Source organism: Schistocerca gregaria, chromosome 3 (genome assembly GCF_023897955.1).
Source record: "Schistocerca gregaria isolate iqSchGreg1 chromosome 3, iqSchGreg1.2, whole genome shotgun sequence".
NCBI classification, from domain to species: Eukaryota; Metazoa; Arthropoda; class Insecta; order Orthoptera; family Acrididae; genus Schistocerca; species Schistocerca gregaria.
Genome location: NC_064922.1, coordinates 841,857,733 through 841,872,236, shown reverse-complemented (window position 1 = coordinate 841,872,236; position 14,504 = coordinate 841,857,733). Strand labels below are relative to the sequence as shown.

Here is a 14,504-nt window from a genome sequence, read left to right as displayed (position 1 = left end):
CCAGCTTCATCCTAACTCACAACTTCTTCACTTTCGAAGGCCAGGCATACCAACAATTAAAGGGAACAGCCATGGGTACCAGGATGGCCCCCTCGTACGCCAACCTATTTATGGGTCACTTAGAGGAAGCCTTCTTGGTTACCCAAGCCTGCCAACCCAAAGTTTGGTACAGATTTATTGATGACATCTTCATGATCTGGACTCACAGTGAAGAACAACTCCAGAATTTCCTCTCCAACCTCAACTCCTTTGGTTCCATCAGATTCACCTGGTCCTACTCCAAATCCCATGACACTTTCCTTGACGTTGACCTTCATCTGTCCAATGGCCAGCTTCACACATCCTCCATTACGACAGCTGCCACCCATTCCATATCAAATGGTCCCTTCCCTACAGCCTAGGTCTTTGTGGCAAACAAATTTGCTCCAGTCCTGAATCCCTGAACCAGGTAAATCTTTCCACTCCTGGGATTGGAATAACTCCTTACCCTCTCCCTTAAAACCCACATCCTTTCGTCTTTCCCTCTCCTTCCCTCTTTCCTGATGAAGCGACCTTGGGTTGCAAAAGCTCGAAATTTGTGTATGTGTTTGTGTTTGTGTTTGTTATTGTTTCTATCAACATACCAACGCTTTCATTTGGTAAGTTACAGAATCTTGGTCCCACTCTGGCACTTATGCAAACAGTTATTTGGCTTAGCAATGATTGATAGGGATGTCGGATGCCCTCCTGAGGGTATCATGCCAAATTCTCTCCAATTGGCACATTAGGTCATCAAAATTCTAAGCTGGTTGAAGGGCTATGCCCATAATGCTCCAAACATTCTCAACTTGGGAGGGAGCTGGTGATCTTGCTGGCCAAGATAGGGTTGCCAAGCATGAAGCCAAGTAGTAGAAACTCTTGTTATGCAGGCAGGCATTATCTTGCTGATGTGTGAGTCCAGTATGGCTTGCCATTTTGCACAACAAAATAGTGCATAGAAAATCATTGACATGCTGCTGTATGTAAGGGTACTGTGGTAGGCAACAAAAGGGGTCCTGGTATGAAATGAAGTGGCACCACAGATCATTGCTCCTGGTTGTTGGGCCACCTGGTGGGCGACAATCAGGATGGTATCCCATTGTTGTCCAGTGAATCTCCAGACATGTCTTCACTAGTCATTGGGCCTAAATTCAAAGTGAGACTCCTCACTGAAGATAGTTCTACTCCAGTCCATACAATTCCAGGCTGAAGACATGTCTGGAGATGGTGTGGGCAGCAGTGGGATACTAATGTAATTGTCGCCCATTATACAGCCCAACAACCAGGAGTGACAATCTGGGATGCCATTTCATTTCATAGCAAGAGCCCTCTGGTTGTCATCCACAGCAGTCTTACAGCACAGCAGTATGTCGATGACATTCTACATCCAGTTTTGTTGCGCTTCATGGAAACCCATCCTAGGCTTACATTTCAACAAGACAATGCCTGCCCACACATGGTGAGAGTTTCTACTGCTTGTTTTTAGATAAGAGATTAGATTCCGTTTTCATTCCATGAACCCAAAAATGAGATGATTCTCATTGGTGTGGAACAAGTCAGAAAGTATAACATAAAAAATATCTGAATATAATACTCACCACCCTGATCATTTGTCAGGAGATTGCCAAACTAGGTGAATACATTGGAACTGCTAATATTTAAGGAATTAATATACTATCAGAATGAAACATAGTTATGCACTTTTAATAAAGTTATAATACATAAAACACTCAATCTTGACTGTTGTGATCAAGTGGTGTCAAAACTGAAATCCAACACACATTTTTACTTAGGTCGATCCAACAGTCCTTGCTAAGATATTCATCTATAGAGTAGAAGGGGTTGTCTATCAAAAAGTTTTTCAAACTCTGTTTAGACTGTGCTTTATCTGAAACCAAGTTTTTTATGGTAGCTGGGAATTTATTGAAAATGTGCTTTCCTGAATATTGGACCGTTTCTGGGCCAAGGTAAGTAATTTTAGGTCTTTATGTAGATTGTTCTGATTCCTGGTATTGATACTATGTGCTTGCAAAATCCTAATGATTCCAGCTAGGTTTCCAGATCTCTCCCCAATTGAGAATGTTTGGAGCATTATGGGTAGGGCCCTACAACCACCTCGGGATTCTAACAATTTAATGCATCAATTGGACAGAATACGGCATGATTGTTCCTCAGGAGGGCATCCAGCAGCTCTGTTAATTAGTGCCAAGTCAAAAAAAAGCTTGCATAAAGAGCAGAGGTCTTCAACTTGTGAAGCTCATTCTCTTGAATAAATCTTCCAGTTTTTCTGAAATTGTAATTATTTGTTTGACTACAAAAGTACATCATATCTACCAATTTCCATTCCATACCAATAATTCTTCATTGTGTATCTTTGTTTTTTGTCTTTGTGTATTACCACTATGTGCAATAAATTGTACTTTTCTTTAAATGTGGATAAATGTAAGATAATGTGTGTAATGAACAGAAAGAACCCAATATTATCTGAGCTGAAGAATAGTGGTGAACATTTTGAGCAGATCAAATCATATAATTATGTACTGGAAAAACTAAGGAGTGACATAAAATGGGAAGGCCACATTGAATTACTACTGGGGAATGCAAATGGAAGACTTTGATTTATTTTAAGGATTCTGGGAAATGCTAATTATCTGTGAAGGAAATTACATAGAAGGCACTAGGGTGACCATTTCCAGAGTACTGTTCCAATGTTTGGAGTCCTTATCAAGTAGACATGACAACAGACATCGAGTACAGTCAGAAATGTACTGCTAGGATCACAACAAGTCGGTATAGTCCACATTAAAGTGTAACAGAATGTTCAATAATTTAAATATGAATCCTTGGAAAAGAGATGATGTCATTCTTGTGTAACCCTGTTGGGTAATTTTGGAGAACCTGTATTCAAAGAAGACAGCGAATGTCATGCTGATGCCATCGCATATATCACACAGACATCTTGAGAATACTGTGCAGTGTAGTAAACAGTGCAGTGTGTCCCAGGAGGAATGGGCAGTATTGAGGGATATGACAGGAATGATCATCTGAAGTGTGGGGACTCAACCAGCATGACTCCCCAAGACATCATCTCTGGTTATCGTGTGGCGCTGGGTAGATACTCTCTGCCGGTCTAGTTTGGACTCAACCTGCATTATGTTGGGATATTTGGTCCGTTATGTAAATAAAGTAGTGAACTCTAATGTATGATTACGGTATATTGATAATTTTTACTTATGGACCGTCTGACATCTACTGAATAAAACACAATTTTAGTGCCATACATGTTATGCCTTTATTTTCTGCAAGGCATCATCAGTGGCCTGGAATATGTACATATGTTAGCTATTTAATTTACATTTTTGTCACTGTGCCTATAAGTTATAAACAGTTCTGGTGGTTGGTATTTCCTATTAAGTAGTAATGTTTTGAACTGTACTTACAGGTTGCATGGACAATTTATTACATATTACACTCCTGTTGCATTTTTGGTGTTGTTCTTCTTCTTATGAATGCCAATTTGCATTTTTTTTTCAGACGGTCCATAAGTAATAATTATCAATATTCTGTAATATTACACACAACTGAGGAAGACATGACTACAAAAGTTGAAGATGTCTAATGTATGAATTCATGTCATATCATATCGCATTTGTCATTGCCGGAGTTCCTACATTGTACCGCATTCACTACCTCATCACACCATATTTTCTTGCTTTACTACTGAGCCAGTTGCCATGAAACAACAACACAGCCATTATTACACTCTGCCACTACACGTTTTGTGTGAACAGTCAGTGATTTTGCTGCATCCTTGTTTTATGTGTTACACTATGACTTAGAAACTTCATGGACAACACATCAGCTTGTGTTCAGACCTGAAACAATGATACAAGTGCAAACCACCCATTGCATCTACAGTGTTCCTCCATCAGTGCACAAGAAATTGCTTGTATGGACATGGAGGTATAAATGACATGTTTGGTGCTCCACAACAGCACTTTCAACACTCTCCATGAAACTTAAATTCAGATATGAAGTGCCATTACAGTGCCAGATAGAGACACACTACCCATCTAGTAAGACCGTATGCTCTTATTGACACTACTTTTTGGCTGCACTGCATTCAGACAGTAAACATTTTCACGGTCGTGCCTTTCAATCAATTGAGCAGGGTCAGATGTCATTTTCTGCCCTACTGTTTTGTACAATCAACAATGTATAACTGATGCCGTCAATAGTGGTGGCCATCTTGCGTTGCTGCAACCTCCAATCTCCTCACAACTGCAAGAACCTGAACTCTTGCGAATTCACCAACCATATCACCTTTGTCACTATGCTATCCCAGCTGGCCGAAGTATCACGACTTTGCCCAATGATTGCTGAAGAAGCTGGCATCCTCTCCCTGCTGTGGCAGTTGGCCATGACATAACACCCCTGTCTGAATGACACCAAGACAAGGCAACTCAGCCCAATCACCATCTCACAAGGGAAGACACTTCCCTATAGCAGCTGCTGGATGACATAACAACTTGTCACGCAAGGGATGCCGATTCGCTGCCACATGCCACATGATTCCACCTGCCCACCTACCACATAAGACAACACTCTCAACAATGTCTTAATGCAGTTTTGGCACCACCTAGAGAACAATGTTACTTCATTAAGCAAGACGTTCCAGCAGCATACCATGGTTCCACTGACATCTGGTGGGCGACTTGTTACAGAGAAGAAGCCATCTCCATCTGTTCCCTCTTGAATGACTGCAACAGCTATGTGACCAAGTAATGGCATACAATTTGCTGGTTTCAAACAACTCTCTCTCACATCAGATGATGACTATGGTGCAGGCCATGTGATCTGCCACCTCTATTCCAGTATCGATTTCATACCCTACGATCTCTATGAGAAATGATCCAGTAATGCCTCATACCAACACTCACAGCATGGTCAGTTATGCACACCTGCACTTCCTGCCCACGAGAAAGAGTCCACCTACAACCTGTCTTCAGACAGCCATGATGTGGGTGGTCAACACACTTGTGCAGCCAACATTCCACCTGACTATTGAGTGACTCTCTGCCAGTCTAGTCTGGACTCAACCTGTGTTATGTTAGGATGGTTGGTCCACAATAGTGTACATACAATATGTAAATAAAACAGTGAACCCAAATGTAGGGATTGTGTCATATCTTATCACACACATCCATGCCTGAGTTCCTACAGAAGCAAAACGTCTGGTAAGCAAGGGCTGTGAAATATGTACCTTAAGAGGTATGAGCACTTCTTCATCTTCAATACTGTGAAACAAATAACTTCTACTGCAAACTCTTTGCTTTCCATATTTTGGGAGGAGACAGTATGGACAATATAAGAAGGAGAAGAAGTCTAGTAAACATAGGCTCCAACATGCATATCATGAGACCTTTGAGTACTTGTTCTGTAGAAGAGATGTATTTCACAGAAGTGAAGATGAGCAAGTGCTCATAGCTCTTAAGACATTCATTTTAGTGCCCATGTTTACTAGTCATTTTTGCTTTGAGTGATCATTCTTGTCATGTACCTCAATAGTTACCATTCCTCATGGGACACTCTCTACATGTAGATTTAGATGTTAAATTTAGCATCTGTAACCACAAATAGTGTGCTGTGGTGCAGTGATAATTCTCTGTTGACACAATATGCCAGTTGTTATAAAATCTGAATATCTCTATCTTCTTTTTAATGTATATCTTGACTTGTTACACACTCGCCCCTTAATGGAATCGAAGGAATACAGTGGATGACTGAAAAATGAAAATGTGTTCATGTTACGGGATGAACACATATTTACAACTGATGTGTTTAATACTACTCACTATTTCAATTTGTGAACACATGGAATCACACTTGGCTGGGTTCCACAGACTCTGGTATTTACCCTCTGAATAATTTATGGGCACTTTCATAATGTTGACCTTAGTGTTACATATATATTTTCTACAATCTATGAGGATATCATTTATGTGAACAAATATAATTTTTAGTAGCTATATGCTTAAATAAGCCTACGTTTTAGGAAAAAATGAGACATTCACACACAACATCACTTTGTGTCCTACAATTGCCGGACATGTATTCGGACACCATGGACAATGTGGCAATGTCATATGTTGTTTATGCACCATGCAGTGCCATACGAAATGGGGTGCAATAGTGGTCTATGCCACATAGGCATAGTGAGTAGGCTGGTGGGACAGCGTACCATATGTCATACAGCTTGTGACGACTGGCGGAGGACAGTTGCAGTATAGACCACAGTATTGTGGTCGACACACCTATGAATGGTCATTAGTATGTGTGTGTGTGTGTGTGTGTGTGTGTGTGTGTGTGTGTGTGTGTGCGCGCGCGCTACAGAACGACATATACAGTAGCCCTGGTGATGATGTCAAAGCCACATTGTGAGGTAAGGATGATGTTATGCTCCTTTGTTGGACTCATATGATTTGATATGGACACTGGTACAGATAAGGAACATTTCCATTTCAGACCTATCATGATGGGACACTACTACTGATGCCTCAGACGTGGAATGTGCAACTGGCCAATTCAGCCAGCATGCAAGTGGTACAGTGAATGAGTTATGTGCCATGTTAGCAGAGCCCAATCTACCCGGTACATTGAAGGATACCACACTCACTACGTCAGCCATGGACATATCGGAGGGGGATTGTAGTACTGGTACCGTAATTGCACCGCAATGAGGAAGAAAATGGGTCCAGAATGCATGCCTGTGGGCATGGAACATTCGAAAAGAAAAGTGATCGAAAGGGGAAGAAAACATTAACGTGAAGGGAAATGTAGTGCCAAAGAAAGGTCCACCCTCGTAGCATGCACGTATCAGAAGGAATGTGATCGACATTTTTCATCTGAATACCACTAACATCTATTTGACTCATTCTATGCATTAGGTAGTTTTGACTTGCAGTTGGCATACATTTTTGCTATGGTGAAGGTAGTCCCTACGGCAGGTGCATATTCCTCTGGTACTACAGAGTAGCGTCGAGTAACAGTACGCCTATACCATGTCCATAATGAAGAGGGAGTGGACATGAAGGTGTGTAAAATGTTCCTTAAGAATATTTTGCAGATATCAGATGGTATTTCTTTCATTTGTCCTTTCATCCCCTTGTAAGAGATTCCTGCTGTAAATATGACCTCTATAACATCAAACTTGCTGCAGCTGACACCACACTGTAAGCAGCAGCACCAGTGTGTGACGGGAATGGTGACTGGGTGGGGGTACCCACTCACCACTCCCATCATGCATGGAAGAGAAGGGTAAATGGGCACATGAAAGAAATTTACATAAATGAAAGGCCGAGAGCGTGCAGATGGGAATGCATCGTGATGCAGCAGAAGGGAGGCATCAAGACAATGATATGGTAGTGATTGCCTTGGATTTGACGAGGACTTTACCAACACCAGTACTTACAACAGGTATCTGTACTACTAGTGGCAATTGTGGACATACTGCCTTGGAATACACGACCTATATACCAAGAAAGCTATGATGTATGTATGGACTGAGGGCAAAGCATCCCGAGGACTGCAAGAAATTGGATCATGTCTCATGCATTACATTAAACATGACATCCAAAGAAAGCAACTGATTATGTACTCGGATCAATGTGGTGGGCAAAATCGAAATATAAAAATGGCCTTACTGTGTCAATTCATGGTTCTGCATGCAGACTTCGCACAGGAAGTAATCCACCATAAATTTCTAGTCACTGGGCATTCATACCTACCATGTGACCAGGACTTTGGTATCATCATGAAGATCTAGAAAGTTCACCCAAACATATACACACCCTCTGACTGGATGAATGTCATTATCGCTGCACAAAAACTACAACCCTTCACCACTATACCAATGGCAAGGAATGATTTCATGTCCACAGTACACTTAGAGAAAAACATATAACCGTAAAGTGTTGACACAAAATACCAGAGTGTAATGGTTCCATATTCAGAGGCTTCAGTATAAAGCATCCTCTCCCCATATCATGTTTTACAAGTAATCCAATGAGGCAGATGTCCTATTTGCCGATGTCAGTTTTGCTAAATGAGGGTTGTAAGTAATTGAGACTCTGGATGTACTATATCCCAATGGACATGCTATTAGCACATTGAAAAAGACTGATTTAATGATCTTGCTGCAATTCGTACTTCTGGTGTACCATGGTTATTACCGTAACTTGAAGACATCTGCACAGCCGTGTGGCAACACCATCCCTGTAAATGATGATACAGATGATAAGCATTAATGCCTCATGTGTATCTTGTCCACTGTTTGACTACAGTTTGCAAAACAATAACCTGTTGCCTGTATTTTGGCCAAGTGCGCCGAAACAATAGTGGCCAAACCCACACAAAAATGGTCTAAAAGCACTATTACGGTTAACTCCACGTATAGCCGATTACCAGACACCATACCATGTTACGTATACCACAATCATTGCTATGTGCCACAATCACTACTCTACACATCAAGTCTACAAACATCAGTATCTTCCAGTGGCCATTCCCACAAACCAATGTGCTGTGGGTTAGGCCACTATAGTGCTGATAGCATCAATCATTGTTACACTGTAATATGTTGAAAAGTCTCATTGTGTGAATAAAAATGAAATAACAAGGTGATAAGTAAAGTTGTAAATAAAATGTTACATGACATTTTAAATATAATCTGTGGTGTGCTTTTTAATACTGGTCTTTTATTGTGGTTTATACAAATTTATGATTACTCTGTTTCTTTAACAGGAAAGTAAAAGATGCTTTGGTCACACAAGCAAATTCACTATGGCATACAAGTAACCTTTTTATGCATCCAAAGCTACATGAATATGCTCAAAAACTGACAGCCAAACTGCCTGATAAGTTAAATGTAAGAACTTTGATACATTATGTATTAGTAATAGTGATGATCAATTAGAACAATGAACTTTTTGTGACGTTGGGCAACAGATTTATTATTGTAATGTGAGAAAAAATGTTAAAACTTAAGGTATCAGAAAAGATTAACAAAGGATGTGGATGATCACATTCATCAACAGTTGAAATAGGTAGCTGGTCTTAACATAATTTGTCTAAATTTAGGAATCAAATATTTCTTGTTTATGGTTGGGAATCATTCAAGAAAAAAAGAATATTTATAAGAAGGGAATGAGGAACTGGTTCTTTTTTCAATGAAGTTGAAAAGCCCATTGACAGAATTGGAGAAAACAATGATAAGCAAATGCTTAAGACATGCTTGCGGTGGGAGGGAACTTAAAATAGGAAGTAAAACAAATAGACTACTTAACCAGAGCAGTTTGATAAAATTTGTGAGTGAGGCTAACTATTAAACAATTTTACTTAAATAAAATTCATGAACTGAAGAGAACTTCAAAGATACATTCACAATAATTTATTTAATTCTCGTAGTTCTGACTCTAGCAAGGCGTTTCAAGCAAGAAAAAAATAATGACTATATTTTAATGTTTTACTGACATCAGAAATTTTACAGGCAGAGCACTAGCTCAGCTACAGGCAAATAGGTTGATCAATCCACTTTGACATTTCAAAGCAGCCATTCTGGTGTTCATCTGAAGGGTATAGGGAATACACACGAAGTATAAATATAAAAGACTGTAACTGTGAATGCTGTTGTCTACCATACTTTGCAGAATATAGAATCAGTGGATGCCCAGTAGAAATTGCACAAACACTGCAATGTAATGTCTCGAAGAAAGAACAAGTAGCACTTACAATTCTACAGGAGGACAAATAACTATGTATTTAGAATGAGATTTTCACTCTGCAGCGGAGTGTGCGCTGATATGAAACTTCCTGGCAGATTAAAACTGTGTGCCCGACTGAGACTCGAACTCGGGACCTTTGCCTTTCGCGGGCAAGTGCTCTACCATCTGAGCTACCGAAGCACGACTCATGGCCGGTACTCACAGCTTTACTTCTGCCAGTATCCGTTTCCTACCTTCCTGGTAGAGCACTTGCCTGCAAAAGGCAAAGGTCCCGAGTTCGAGTCTCGGTCGGGCACACAGTTTTAATCTGCCAGGAAGTTTCAACTATGTATTTGCTTCCTTACAAGGATGATGTTGTGGGTGCTGATATCATGTGTGGAGTACAAAAGGCAGATATTTGATCTGTTGTATGATGTTTCCTACATACTCCAGTAAAGCTGAGATGAAGACACTGCAGGTTTAACAAGTACTGACAATAAGCATCTTAGAACATGAGCAACAGTATCAACACAACTTACTAAGGTACACAAGCCACAAATAAAGCTTTTCCGAAAGCCACTAGTTAGTAACAATGGTATACCCTTGTAGCACCTGACAAAATATCAGAACCACATTCTCAGAAAAACTCAGAAAACTCTAATGAATTTGTGCATTACGCCAGTCACATGTGTCTCTTAAATATGGGTATTACAATCAGTTTTGGTACGATTTACATTTTACTTGAGTTTCATTTTTTCAATCTCTGGAATTTTTGGCGAATAGTTTGATGGTTGTTTTACTAAACTCTTCAGGCAATTTTTTATATTTTTCCCCATTGATTAAAAATGTTATGAACAAACCAAAGGAATGGAAATTGATTGAATTTGCTGAAAACCTATACATTTTGAGGCAAAAGCACAGGCATTATATTTTTGGATATAGTTTCATGGAAATGGAAAACATGATTTTTCCATACACTTTAGAAGTTGGGGGTGGGGGCTCTACTTGCTGGCCATCATCTGCCAAGATCAAAAACTATCTGGAACACCAGCTTGTCAAAGCTGTTTTTAAATAAATTTGATGTTTCATTTTAGTGTTTGAAAATATGTGGACTTTTTCTATACCTTGTTGATATTGAAATTAGTGAGAGTATTAATATTCTAAATATTGTGTTTCATGTCACTACTTGTAAGTGGATGCTGGGAAACATTTTACTCTAAACTTATGTAACAAGCTATGCAGTAAAGTATAGATACATAGGACTTCATGTAGTTAGTAGTGTGAGAATTGATGAAATGCCTTTAGTTATAATTTTATTATGAAAAGGAAAGTTGCTTCTCACCAGCTACAACCAGCAATGCCGAGTTGCAGATAGCCACAACAAAAAGACTCTCACAAATAAAGCTTTCAGCCATTAAGCCTTTGTCGACAGTAGACGTACACACACACACACACACACACACACACACACACACAACACACAACACACAACACACAACACACAACACACACACACACACACACACAAATGCAATTCACACACATGACTGCAGTCTCAGGCAACTGAAGCCACATTGTGAGCAGCAGCACCAGTGCATGATGGGAGTGGTGACTGGGTACCCCCACCCAATCGCCACTCCCATCACGCACTGGTGCTACTGCTTGCAGTGTGGTTTCAGTTGCCTGAGACTGCAGTCATGTATGTGAATTGCATTTGTGTGTGTGTGTGTGTGTGTGTGTGTGTGTGTGTGTGTGTGTGTGTGTGTGTGTGTGTGCGCACGTGTGCGCGCACGCACGCTGCCTATGTCTGTTGTCAACGAAAGCCTTAATGGCCGGAAGGTTTCTTTGTGACAGTTTTTTTGTTGTCCCTATCTGCGACACAGCATTTCCACTATATGGTGAGTAGCAACTTTCCTCTTCATAATATTGTTACATTCTATCCTGGATTTTCCTTTGATTTAGCTGTAATTTCTTCATTATTTTCATGTAACTGTAAAGTAATACGTTATTTATATTTTATTTTTCTTTAACTTTAGAACACTAAAGGGGGGAAATGTTACATTGCTAAAAACCATCATTAAGAATACTACTCCACATTTTATTCAATGCAAGCCATAATTTATAGGTTACGTATTAGTTAATTACAGTTATTAGTTCTCCAATAGTATGTTAGATACCAAATTAAGTACAAAACATCCTGTTTTATACTATAAAAAAACCACACAACATCCAAATAGGCCTTGAAGGCCCAATGATACTGACCGGCCATTGTGTCATCGTCAGCCATTTGGTATTACTGGATGCAGATACGAAGGGGCACGTGCTCATCACACTGCTCTCCCTCCTGTTGTCAGTTTTCATGACCAGTATTGCTACATCACAGTCAAGTAGCTCCTCAGTTGGCCTCACAAGGGCTGAGTGCACCTCGCTTGCCAACAGTACTCAGCTGACTTGGACAGTGACCTACCCAAGTGTTAGCCAAGCTCAACAGTGCTTAACTTTGATGATCTGATAGGAAGTAGTGTTACCATTGTGGCAAGGTCAGCAATCATAATTTTTTGAGGGTTTAGTAATCAAGTGTTAATGGCAGTACAATGTTAATGGCAGTGCTTTGATACAATTGTTGAATACCACAAATTGTATGTATTGTGCCCAAAGCTTGTAGTCTAGTTTAGCATTGCTGCCTCGAGATTGTGGAGTCCTCTGTTTGATTCCCAGATGGATCAGATATTTTTGTCACTCAGGGACTGGATGTTTGTGATTTTCCTAATGTTTTCATCTCCTCTTCATTGACATGCAAGTCATCAAAGTGGAGTCACATAGAAAGACTTGCACTGTGCATCCGAATTACCACACGGTGTCTCCTGACCAATAAACCCATATGATCATATAATTTTTGTGATATGTGTTTTACATCTGTTTCTTCAACAGTAGACACATTATTAAACATAAATTATGAAAAATAGGTCACAGATGGCAGTAGTTACCTACTCTTCTGGAAATACACGAAATGGGAAACTTCTGTAGGTGGATGCCTCTGAGATAAATACAGTACTGTGGAAGTTTGTTGAAAAACTTATACTTTAATGCAGGAGAACACTGTAGCTGCAATTGGGAAGCTATGAAAGTATGAACCATGCTGTCAGTCCACACATTCCTGTCATTTTATTCAATGAAAACACAACTGTTAGTTGAACAGCAAGTGAAGACAGAACTACATTAGGCATACTCTGTGTGGAACAACAATGGTGTGAGGATGACCTCAGTTGATTAATCGATTTTATTTGTAAGTAATGTCCTGTTCTCTTTTTTAGTGTGTGTGAATTTAGGTATATTTCCTTATACGATATTTCGGACATGAGGATCCCTTCCCATTAGTGTACAACAAAATATTTTTTAATATTATAGTTTTTGCCAGATGATGGAACTTTAACTGTTATGAAGTAGAACTGTGTACACAATAAAAGAGTGTGGATTAAGCAACTGCTCTGCAATTTATTGATTTTTCAAATTGGTCTTTTAAAGGATGTTGTTCATTTAAATTCATGAGCTATTTTAAGCACTTCTTTCAAAAAAGAGTCTTTAATTTTAATGCCTCTTGATTGGATCATTCTGAGCTACAACACAAATCAAAGAATCATCACAGGACATCTGGCACTCATAACATACAAAAGAACATTTCCAGTTGATGCTGCAGAGATTTGCTACTCGTGCAATGTGAGATAGTTTGGTTTAATTATGCAACTAGTGGAAACTGTTAATAGGTTGGGGATTACCAATGATGTAAGAGTTTTAAGTAACTGATACATTGCACATTCAGTCCACAAGAGATAAAAAATTGCAAGCTAACTTTATAAATCTATTGTTTCATATGATTTGAATTTCGAAATCAGCTGATTGATGCATGACTGCCAGTCCTCTTTTACTGATTGGAATGCTACTAGTGCTGGCATTGTGGATTTGTTTTTGCGACCTATGGCGGAGGGGCTTTTGGAGCTTACAATGTTTGTTGCTGTTGTAAAAGTAGCTGGGACACGTGGCCCTGCAGAACCTCACGCTGTTCTTTTTTCTCCTGGCTGTTGAGGACACAACTAGTGCCAGAAGCAACCTACTTGAGGTCCAAAGACAGTGAATGTTGTCAACAAGTAGATCTGTCTGTCTAACAACTGTTGGGTGTTCACGCCATATAAAGGCAGAAGGCAAGCTGACAATAGTTCACCATGTAGAGCCTTGAGTGCTGAGCAGGAAATTGACATGGCACCTTGTGTATGACGCTCTCTGCTGGGTGTCTGAAAAAGGTGCTCTGTTATAAGGGCAGTTGTCTTCATGGGTATATCTCTGATATCTTGACATTATCACTATTATGGGCACCAAAATAAATATTTATTTTTACTGTGTTGTGAGATACAGGTTTTTCCCAGTTTCATTCTGCTCATTTAATGAAGCTTTTTTTTAGCTGATATGAGCACATTGCTCACACTGTTGCATGAATTTTCTTTTAGGAGAAAAACTGTGAGAGAGGGAGTGGAGCAGAAGGAGTTGGGAGGGGTGTCGTCAGGTGGTGGAGGAAGGGGGGAGGGGGCAGAATTATAACCATCCAACACTATAGAAAGATGGTCAGTATGTGAAGTGTAAGCAAGCAAAACCAAGTTCTGGAGAGACAAATAAAAATCAAGATGGCTACACAAGATGAAATGAAAACCACAATGGGAAAAACACGAATAC

General features: G+C 39.8%; 1 protein-coding gene across 2 annotated transcripts in view; it reads left to right on the top strand.

Moving 5' to 3' along the window:
- LOC126354727 (alanine--glyoxylate aminotransferase 2, mitochondrial-like) overlaps positions 1-14,504 on the top strand; it is a 197,789-nt gene that overhangs the window by 107,975 nt on the left and 75,310 nt on the right. For both annotated transcript variants that reach the window (XM_050004584.1, XM_050004583.1), the window contains exon 4: positions 8,821-8,944. In XM_050004584.1, coding sequence (XP_049860541.1) covers positions 8,821-8,944 — 124 coding nt within the window. The remainder of the gene's footprint in view (positions 1-8,820; positions 8,945-14,504) is intronic.